At 37.0% G+C, this 11,389-nt stretch overlaps 2 protein-coding genes across 2 annotated transcripts; one reads left to right on the forward strand and one right to left on the reverse strand.

Annotated features, from left to right (window-relative positions):
• Positions 1 to 1,524: 1,524 nt before the first annotated feature.
• LOC103433677 (BAG family molecular chaperone regulator 4) lies at positions 1,525 to 4,862 on the forward strand. The gene is made up of 4 exons (XM_029101295.2): positions 1,525 to 2,067; positions 2,872 to 3,206; positions 3,290 to 3,436; positions 4,444 to 4,862. Exons 1-4 carry the CDS (start codon positions 1,809 to 1,811, stop codon positions 4,645 to 4,647), a joined length of 945 nt encoding a protein of 314 aa, XP_028957128.1. The 5' UTR covers positions 1,525 to 1,808; the 3' UTR covers positions 4,648 to 4,862.
• Positions 4,863 to 5,334: 472 nt separating this feature from the next.
• Positions 5,335 to 9,672, reverse strand: LOC103433676 (ammonium transporter 2-like). The gene is made up of 3 exons (XM_008371942.4): positions 8,819 to 9,672; positions 8,043 to 8,432; positions 5,335 to 5,957 (listed from the first exon to the last, which is right to left on the reverse strand). Exons 1-3 carry the CDS (start codon positions 9,461 to 9,463, stop codon positions 5,520 to 5,522), a joined length of 1,473 nt encoding a protein of 490 aa, XP_008370164.4. The 5' UTR covers positions 9,464 to 9,672; the 3' UTR covers positions 5,335 to 5,519.
• Positions 9,673 to 11,389: the final 1,717 nt, after the last annotated feature.

An 11,389-nucleotide genomic window follows, 5' to 3' on the forward strand; every position in this document is an offset into this window, starting at 1 on the left:
CGGTGAAGCATCAACACGTAGGTGTAGTGGAGATGAGGATGCTTCGTTGGATGTGTGGGCACACGAGAAAGGATAAGATTAGGAATGAGGATATCCGAGGTAAAGTAGGAGTAGCCGAAATTGAACGAAAGATGAGAGAAAATCGGTTACGGTGGTTTGGACATGTGCAAAGAAGGCCTACTGACGCTCCGGTTCGAAGATGTGACCACGGGACAGAGGTTCAGGGCCGAAGGGGTAGAGGAAGACCTAGGAAAACTTTGGAAGAGACCCTAAGAAAAGACTTAGAGTACTTGGATCTAACGGAGGACATGACACAAAACCGAGCGCAATGGCGTTCTAGGATTCATATAGCCGACCCCACTTAGTGGGAAAAGGTTTTGTTGTTGTTGTTGTTGTATCAGTTCAATCTTTAATAAAAAAAAGTCTTTAGGATTTCTCTCAAACAACCGGTGGATTTCAGATTTTAGTTCTTTAAAGATTCACGCTTGTAATCCTTTTTCGCTTTGTGCTGCATCATAGGCTGGCACGTTTTGGTTTATCTACGTCACAAAATTTTGGAGTTTGAGGAGCCTCCAAGTATCATTTCAAATCTTATCTAGAGGGTAGTTAATCTATATAATTGTGGTGTGGGATGCTCTTTTTCCTTGTCCGAATTGAAATTCCCAACAAAATTTTATTGAGCCCCAAATAAAGCACCTTATCCTCTTCTTTATGATGCCCCAAATTTAGTAATTACACAGACGTGTTAAAAAATGTAAAACTACACCTTGTTTCATATATGTAACATTTTATTTTATTATTTCCAAATCACGGTCGAAACTCGTTTAATAACCATTTCATCTTTAATTATAAATCATTTGACAAATCACATAACGTTGCTGACCTTTCAAATTCACACTCGGCAAATTCATAATAAGATGTTTAGTTTGTTTTTTCTTTGTGGCTACACAATGTAAAGAAGATTTTAACCCTAGAAACGGATAAATCAAGCATAAATTAACTGGTCAATACGCTTCTTTCCAACAACCGGAGCAGTTAAATACATAATCTTTTGTCAAATTAATCATAAATTGCTTAGGGTCTGTTTAATACTCTGTTTGAGTACAAGTTTTTCAAGTTAAAAACTGTTTTTGAGTTACAAATCTTGAATTCTTCTTTGATAGACCATTTTAAGAAATTAGACTTGAAAATAACTCAAAAACCATGCCTAAATCCTGAAAACATATAAAGTTAGTTTTGATTTTTTTCTTAGTCCCAATCTCTTCTTTGTGACACCCAAACACTATATTTAACATCAAAAGTGCTTCAAAAAAAATAATAGCATTATCGGTTGTCTGCCAAAAGACAAATGACTTTTTCTTAAAGCATTATCAAATAGTTCTACTAACAAAAAGAACGATAGTAAGTAAAAGAATTTGTAGACTAGCACATGTGGTTAATATTTTTTTTTCTTTTCAAAATAGTAAGTCATTTGTACTATAACATTTGATATACGACGACAAAGACTTTACAATTTTATTATATCCACTCCCTCATTAGTTATTATTCACTCCCATAAGTATATTTTCCACATTTATTGGTTATTCGAAAATCCACCCCCAAAATATGTGATGAAAAATGCACCGCCCAAATAACCTTTTGACGTCGGACTCGGAATGATGGAGTGGAACCGACCACACCCTTCTACGAAACGCGTTCCGTTGAAACCCTCCGATCATCTCTCTCTCCCCCTCAAACCCTCACTCTGTCGCTAACTAGTCAATACCCTCACTACTACCACCACTCGATTCCCGCCCCATTTTTTTACGATGGTGAAAAGGAATCCGAACCCGAACCCGAACCCGAGTCCGAAAGCGTTGGTACCCGATCAGGACGAGGAGATTGATTGGGAGATGCGCCCAGGTGGCATGCTGGTCCAGAGGCGGGAAGCCGAGGATGACGCCTCGGCGACTGCTGGTGGTGGTGCTTCCGCCTCATTTCGGGGGCCCATGATGAAGATCGACGTAGTTCTCGGCCCGGGCAACGGGCCCCACTTCGAGCTCTTCCTCCCTGCTCACTCCACTTTCGGTATTATTCTTTCACTCCTGATGTTATCTTCCATTTTAATCATATTCACTGTCACTGTTATGATTTGATTGCTGTTTCTAATGGTTAATTGAAGTATTGTTTGCTAATTACGAGAGTAAATCATGATTAGTTGGATCGAAATTTTGGTGGGTTTTAGTTAATTAGTGTAGCACCCTTGACAACTACTAATGTTAGGGAAGAACACTTCGAGAATCAAACCATAGAAGAAAAGAAGAAGAAAATCCTCACCTAGCAACATATAATCTATGGGGGAAGTGGAATAATAGTTGGGTCGAGTGGTATTCGGTAAATTAGGAACAACATTCCGACAACTATAAGTTTTGTATGAAAACACGTCAAGTTCTTAATTTGGGGAAAAAAATTCTCGCTTTCTCCACTTTTGAATTTTGATACTCTAAGTGATTCTTAGTTGTGAAATTTCTTTGGTGTCCGCAAATTACAAAGACCGGGAATTGTTTCCAGAGTTTTGGGTTTTTAAGTGTTTTATCTAATTCTATCCTTATCAAGGGCTTCCTGGTGAAAATCCCGTATTTCTCCAAATTAGTGTTTTTAATAATGGAAGAGAGTTGTGAGGGGTTTCTTCATATCAGTCTTCTGTGCAAGATGTTTCTTCATATCACCTGACAACAGCCAAAATGATATCAAGGACTAAAACCCTCACAACTCTCTTCCATTATTTTTTATTTTATTTTTTATTTTATTTTATTTTTTTTTGACAAAAAAAAAATAATGGAAGAGAGTTGTGAGGGGTTTAGTCCTTGATATCATTTTGGCTGTTGTCAGGTGATATGAAGAAACATCTTGCACAGAAGGCTGATTTGGAGCCAGAGGAGCAGAGACTCTTTTTCAGGGGGGTGGAGAAGGCAGATGAGGAGCATCTGGACATTGTTGGTGTGAAGAATAACTCGAAGGTGCTGCTTCTGGAGGCCCGAAAGGAGAGTAAGGTTGAGGAGGTAAATCAAAGCAATGAGATGCCAAACAATGCTGGAGAAGTTGGAGTCAACAGCAAAGAGATGCCAAACAATGGTGGACAGGTTGGAGCCAAAAGCAATGTGATGTCAAAAGCTTCTTGTGCAATTGCTGAAGTCATAGCCGAGGTTGATAAGCTTGCAGAGAGGGTGAGTTCCATGTCCCGGTTGTGTTTGGTTACCAGAATGTTAGATTGGTTTGGGACTCTCAATGTTTTGTTTGATTTTAAAAGGTTGCTGCCTTGGAAGTGGCTGTGGCTGGCGGGACCAAGGTTTCCGATAAAGAATTTGTTGTGTCAACAGAGTTGCTCATGAGGCAGTTGCTGAAATTGGACAGCATTCAAGCTGAAGGAGAAGAAAAAATGCAACGCAGGGCAGAGGTTTGTGTTTTTTCATGATTGTTGGTTTCTTATGATGGAATTGCCATGCATTGTGTTTGTTCTCGTGGAAATGATGTGCTGTGTTGTGCTGATCACACAATGAAGTTCTTGTGATCATCGGTGTTGAGGGTTGTTGTAGTTTATAGATAGGGAGGTGAAAATTTCTTTATTGTGGCATGCATTGTGTCAAAATTGATGCATTCTGGTGGTGAGATGGTAGCCCTGCCAATGGTCAGGGTGATTGGAGCAATGTGAAGTGATGGGAAAGGACAATCAAAAGATTCATTATCAGGATTCTATTTAGGATTCTACCTCGGTGTTAATTTCAAGAGCCCCACGTGGTTTCTTGTAAATTGTTTGTGAGGAAAGGTTGGATGCATACCTATATGCTATGGTCATTCCCGTTACATATGTAATAGGACACACAATTGCCCTTAGTAGTCAGTTCATACTTGTCCTTTGGGCCCAACTTCAGTATCTTTGCATATAGTAGACTCCACTTGAGGGCTTCCACCACATAGATCATTTCATTGTATTGCTTGAAACAACTAAAGGATTGCTCTATATAAGCAGCATTGTTGGCTTTCTTTGGTTGCTATGTATCATGTGTCTTACGCTTGAGGTCATTATTTTCATAGAGTAGCATTATGTGTTGATGTTGGTATTTGCGAATGGAATTCCATTACTTTGTGCACTTGGAGCTATTATATTTTTAATGGATCAGCATTACGAGATCGGTTACCTCTCTTCGAAATCCCAATAGTTATAATATTCCTCCCCTCCCCCCCCCGCCCTCTTTTCTCTCTCCTCTTCTCTCCGGAAAACCTATAGGACTGTAATCCCAGGGTTTATTTTCTCGCTTCTCTCTCTGCTTAAAATTTATTTGTTGCAATAAGCACATTGGAACGTCAGTATGTAATGGCTAGTTTATAATTTGTTTCAAAATTTTGAAGTTGCATAGACGATTAGAGATCTGTTATGGCTGGTTTAACGACTTTCTTGTACAGGTGCGACGTGTCCAGAACTTTGTGGATGCATTGGATGCTCTAAAGGCGAGGAACAGCAATCCAGTTAAAAACAGTAGCGATGCTACCGCAGTAACAACCAAGTGGGAGACCTTTGACTCGGGAGTTGGATGCCTAGATCCCCCAACCGCAACGCCAGAGCCATCGTCAACAGAACCAAATCAGGAATGGGAACACTTCGATTAGCCAAAAGTTCTCTCTGCTTTTCTGAGTTTCAGGATTCATAGTGGAACATTAGATACTTTAGCATGCAAAGTAGCTATTTTTGGGAACTGGTACCCACTTTCACAGTTCAAGGGTTTGTATAACAGCCTTAAATCACTGTAAAGGAAACTACCATCTGCTCAGATCAAATGGATTTGGTATATTTTGGATTTATAATTGATTCGTTTTGCGTGTTATGTTACTCGTCTTCTTATATTCCATTTACAGAGCATTTATCTCCTGCGCTCGAGGTATTGAGTTTGATTCCCCCTCCCGGTATTGCTTGTATAAAAAGAGTTACCTGCTTCAGAAATTGAACACAGGGTGCACTCTTGACCGGAGATATAGGATTGGATGGACAAATGGGTTAACGACACACGTCGAGTTCTTGATTGCAGGGTATTACTGTTGAGGCCATGGAGAATCTGCCATGATCAGTCGTTTGTGCTACTTTGATGACCTTAAATTATTGATACAAGGTTTCCACCAATTATGGATACAGAGTCGTGCACTGAATCTGTTGAAAGAATTATTGTTTGTCTGAAAATAATGTCTCCACAGTGGTCAAATTTGGACTAAACTATCACAAATGGAATATTAGGTGAGATTTTGTCAATACAAACACTATTTTAACCTAATGTTTTTGACGGTGTTTGTCTATCACATGTGTTACAGTCTCAAAACAAAGTGGTCATAAATGACATTCGGACGAAATCATCCCATCACACAATCACGTTCAAATTTCAAACGATTTAGTGGAAAATTGTTCAAAACTTCTACTTACAGGTAACAAATACCTACATATTAATTATGTGATCATATGAAACATGCATCCGGCATAGTGCAGCAGGTGTTTACAAGTTAATGGTCACACCTCTTGCACCATTGATATACGGCGACGGTGCCATTTCTTCACCATACGCCGATGTATTCCAACCATGTCTTGTCGGGTCATATTTTTCTCCGTCACCCCAAAGAGCGTAAGCCTCTTCTCCGTGAACGGCGTCATCTCCAATGATAAGCTGCTCCTCCGGCATTCTCAGAGGTATGAAAACCCTAATTGCCAGAAGTATGATAGTGGTGGAGACTATGTTCCAAGCAATCACAAACATGGCTGCAACCAATTGTTTCAGAAATTGCATCCCTCCACTGCCACCGTAGAATGCACCTCTGCTGTTGCCAACAGGCAGCATAAGCTTGCAAAGTGCTGGCTCTGCCAGAAGCCCAGTCAGCAGTCCTCCTAAAAGCCCTGCCACTGCATGTGTATGAAATACCCCTAGGGTGTCATCCACCTGTAAATAATCACAAATTAGACACAGTAAGATTTTTATTTTTTGTACGTGACAATAAGACAATGTTCTACGTTATTCTAATTTACAAAAGCGGTTTGAAATTCGGTATAAAGAGCGAATACACTATCCTAACCAACTGATCTAACTTAAATACGCTCTTCTTTTATTTTACTGAAAATATGAGTATACCCCTTGGAATTCAATTTTCATTAACTAAAACCCCCAATTGTAAAATTTTCTAATAAAAACCCAATGACTAGGCTCCAACTAAGCAATATCCATAATTAAGTATCACTTGGCAAAATTGGTATTTTTGAATGTCTAAATTACCCCTAATATTATTGACTTTGGGTTTATTACTTGTTATCTACATTTATTTTATATTATTTCATTCAATTAAACATTTTGAAATGTTTATGCAGATTTGAAAAAGAAAATTTTGAGTGTCATTAGAGTTTTGTTTCCTTATATAGTTGTTTTCATATTTATGTAAAAATGAGCATTTTTTTCCTTTTCAAATAATTGTAACAAATAAATTAGCATTTTTTTTACAAATATACAAATGTTATTTTATTCAAAATTACCAATATTTTACATATATAAAATAACAATATAAGTTTCAGGTAAAATAATACATGCAAAATAATTTACCTAAGTAATAAATAAATAAATACTGTTTGATTCAAAAGTTATTTAAGCTATTTCCATACACATATATATAATAATATCAAAATGTGCCTAACTTATGTAATAATACATGCAAAATAATTTACCTACAAAATAAATGAATGTTGATTGATTGCAAACAACACATAATAATAACAAATGTGCCTAGTATATGTAATAATACATGCAAAATTATTTACCTACAAAATAAAATAATGTTTTTAGCCAATTGATTCAAAGTTAATTAATTACCCTTATTCTACTTAAAAATATAGGTAATTTATTTCACACAAATATAATAACAACAAAATGTGCCTAACTTATACATGCAAAATAATTTACCTACAATGATTGTCAAACAAATAAAAGAAACGGAACATATGATGGTAAGACAAGTATAAAGTAGATAATTTTGTAATAATAAAGCACTTATTTGCTATAATTATGGTGGTAATTAAATTCATCAACATAATTAGGGTGTTGTGGTACAATTGTATATATTTTGAAAATAATAGGTATTTATTTGTTTACATGGCAATTTATTTCAAATTTGGGTTTTATTTGAATATTTAAAACGAGATGGATTTTTGTTAAGGAAATAAGTGTTGCATGAGTTTATACTAAAGAACCCTTTATTTTATTTATCATATTTTGTTCATTGATGATTGGTCAAGCATTACGGGAAGAGGACAGAGGACTAATGGAAATCTTCTAGAAAACCTAATCGTCTGAAAGGTGGCTATTTCATTTGGTCAATCTGCACTCGATGAAGGTACAAATTTGAAGGATAAGGGAACGATTATAATATACTTGTATAGTTGAAAATGATGGATGTTATGACTTTGGTGGGACTATAAGGTTGAAAATTTTGAATACTACAAAGCTTAGGGCAAAAAGAGTTGGGATAGATTAATATTATCTATATTGGCCCTCTGATTATATTAGGTTCCTTTTGAACGATGATGTTTTAGGTATTTCTTGTCCTCGTGCCATCTCGTAATTTTTTGGGCTTTAGCTCCGTTTTTCACAAAAAAAAGTAAGCTTGATGAATATTTTATGAAATAAAGAATAAAACAAATTAAAATGTTTGATGGAGACTTAAACCTAATTAAGATTCTTTATTTTCACACTAACTCGATTGTATCAAATGTCACTTGAGTTAAAATTTTCTGAAATAAAAGTATCATGCACAATTTTATTTGTCTTATTAATTTATTATTATTAAATTGATAAATCAAACAAAATTCAACGAACATAAATACTTCAAAACGTTTAGTTTTAAACAACATGATTTTGCATAATATGAACATGAAAAACAAATATTTAGCCGACGTTGAAGGGAAAATACACAATGCATGCGTATCATATGCCAAAAAACAATACCAAAAAATGTTGAGTGCGGAAAGCAGAAAGTCTTACCTTTTGCAATAGGGCAGACTTTTTGTGTAGGACCATCATGGAGACCCATGGAATGCTACCAGAAAGCATTCCCATCAGAATAGCTGCCCACGACTGCACCAACCCCGCCCCAGGTGTGATGCATACGAGCCCCGTCATCATGCCCTGAACAGCTCCGATCACCGACGGCTTGCCGAAGAACACAACGTCGAGAGACGTCCATACAAGAAGGCTGGTGGCTGCACAGATGTTTGTGTTCAACACTGCTATTGGAGCAACAATGTTTGCAGCATAAGGGGCCCCGCCGTTGAAACCTGACCAGCCCATCCACAGCATCCCAGCACCACAAAGCATTAGCAACACGTTGTTTGGTGGAAACCTCTCCCTGTCACTCTTCAACCTTGGACCAACCTAGAACACATAGGTAAACGTAGTATAATTACATCTAAATTTTTTTAACTTAGTTCAAATTCTAAAATTAAAGATGTTTGGAAGTTCTCATAGAATGGCTAAAACCGATAACCAAAAGTAACAGAAAAACAAAATAGAAGTGTTTATGTGTTATAAAGCACCTGAAAATTAAGCCAACACTTTTAAGTGTTTTTGAAGAAATAAGCACTTGAAATTTTAGTGAATATTTTCAATAAAGCGCTTATGAGGTGCTTTTTAGAGAAACATTTTCAAATAGGTCAAATTTGATCTAGAAAGGGTTTCGAAAATGGGTTTAAGGATTCTCTACTGATGTTTCGTTTATGTGCATGATATTTTCTAAAATGCGTTTAATCGTAAGTACCTACCCAATAAGCGGCGGTGAAACCTGCGATGCCCGAGGAGAGATGGATGACATAACCACCGGAGTAGTCAATTACACCCCAATGATAGAGGAAGCCACCACCCCAAAGACTAAAGGCTCCAACAGTGTATGAAAATAGAAGCCAAAGAGGGACAAAAGCCATCCAAGCCTTGATGTTCATGCGGCCAAGAACAGACCCCGCTAACAAAATAAGAGTAATAGCTGCAAAAGTGAACTGAAAGTAGACGAGTGATGCCATTGGGTAAAATGGCTCAACCGTTTGAGTCTCAATCGATCCATCGTCACGAAAGTGAGTACTTTTGGGCACTTTGGCTCGGCTGATGAGGAACTTTTGACCTAGAGAGGGTGCACCTTTAGCCCAAAACGGGAGGAGCTGGTCCCCGAAGGCCATACGGTAGCCTACGAGGACCCAACAGATGAGCACGGCGGCGAAGGCGTAGAGGGCCATGAAGGCTGAGTTTACTGCCCATTTCTTCTTGACTATGCTGGCGTAAAGGATCACTAGGCCCGGCATGCTTTGCAACCCTACAAAAGTGGCCGCTGTGAGTTGCCATGCGTTGTCACCTTTGTTTAGCCACAACGGAACCGCCGGGGTTATTTCACTATAAGCATTAGTAATGCCGGCCATGGCCAAATTTCGGGGACTAAGAGCTTTGCCTTCTTGGCTAGTTAGTATTAATCTGTAATCCTTGTTGTGGAGCTGGTTTGGCTGGTAAATTAGATGTAAAGAGAAAGAAAAGGCATGGACTTCAATCTTTTGTACTCTGATCAATTCGTAGGTAGCTTCGTGTGAAATTCACTTCTAATGGGAATTAATGGGGTTGGACTTTGACTCCTGTAATTGATAAAAAGCATGGACTTCAATCTTTTGTACTCTGATCAATTCATAGGTAGCTTCGTGTGAAATTCACTTCTAATGGGAATTAATGGGGTTGGACTTTGACTCGTGTAATTGATTTTAGTGAGACTTGGAACCCATATTTTATACTTGCAAGAGAGGTAGACTAGAGTTTCACTCTAATGCGAGAGATATAAATTTAAGATTTTTTTTAATTAATTTTCTCTCTTTTATTGTTAGGACTTACAAAAAAAAGTTTTAAAAAATAGGTATACTTAAGTTCTTATGTACTTTTTTTATCAATATCTATATTATATACACTGTTCTAAAAATCTCCGCCTAGCACCGCCTAGATGCTAGGCCCCAGCCCACCGCCCTGATTAATGCCTAGGCCCCAGCCCACCGCCTAAACCATGTTAGAGATTTCAATAATTATTATTATTAATAATATATATATATATTAATATATAATATTTATGAATATATAAATATATTAATATATATGACTAGTGCTGCTACCATCCGCAGCATGCGTGCGTGCGGCAACATGTATTGAAAGGTTGGATTTAATTCAACCTTGTACTTTTTGGTTGAATTACAACTTTTGGTTAAAAGATATGATGTTTACTCAAATTGTATGAGTAGAATTAAAGGATGTAATTAGTCAATATTTATTTTCTGAAAATTCTAAATAGAACACATGTCTTTTGGGTCAACACTATTAAGAAGAGTTGTGTGTCTTCAACTAAAATGAAAGGGCTCGATGAACGGGTACTTTGATGTCTATAAATACATGTTGTGGTATAATGTTTCATACACAATATATTCAGAAATTTGTTGTCTACATAATTTCTTTACTCTCTTTTCTCTCTACATCACATTCATACAATTTCTTTCTAGTTATTTCTAAGGGAATATAATTCGGTTTTGCTAATCGAATATTCCATACTTTGTTGTATCCTGGAAGTGATTTGCCAAGAACCCTTTAGCAAACTCATTCGAGTGGGGGCAAATAACACTTTAAGGAAACGATTCAAGTCGTACCTCAAAGTCATTATTTGGATTATTCTCCTTAATTCTACATTTACTCTAACAATCTTAAAGTGTTATTTTCGTCATGGATAACAAATCTGATAACATGGCTTTGAAGATTATCAATCAAGATGTCTACAAGTTAGACAAATTTGATGGATCAAATTTCACCCAATGGAAGGACAAGATGCGTTTCATGCTTACTGTTCTAAATGTCATATATGTGTTGGACCCGAAATTGGAGCCTATTCGTGAACCAAGTGACAAAGACTGGGACAATATAGTTGCCGATCGAAAGAAGCGTGAAGAAGATGAATTGGTATGTCGAGGACACATCTTGGGCACATTATCTGATCGTTTATATGACCTGTATGCACACATTCAATCTCCAAAGGAAATTTGGGAAGCACTTGAACACAAGTACACAACGGAAAAAAGAGGTACCGATAAATTTTTAATGTTCAAATATTATGAATTCACTATGTTTGATAACAAACCCATCCTAGACCAAGTTCATGAATTATTGGTCTTGGTCTCAAAGCTTCGTGAACTTAAAATAATTATTCCGGATCCTATGATAGTTGGGGCTATTATGGCAAAATTACCCCAAACATGTAATAACTATAAAAAGAAACTTCTACACATGGTGGAAGATATTAGTTTAGAGAATTTGTAAAAGGGTAT

This window comes from Malus domestica, chromosome 04 (assembly GCF_042453785.1).
Source record: "Malus domestica chromosome 04, GDT2T_hap1".
Classification (NCBI taxonomy): Eukaryota; Viridiplantae; Streptophyta; class Magnoliopsida; order Rosales; family Rosaceae; genus Malus; species Malus domestica.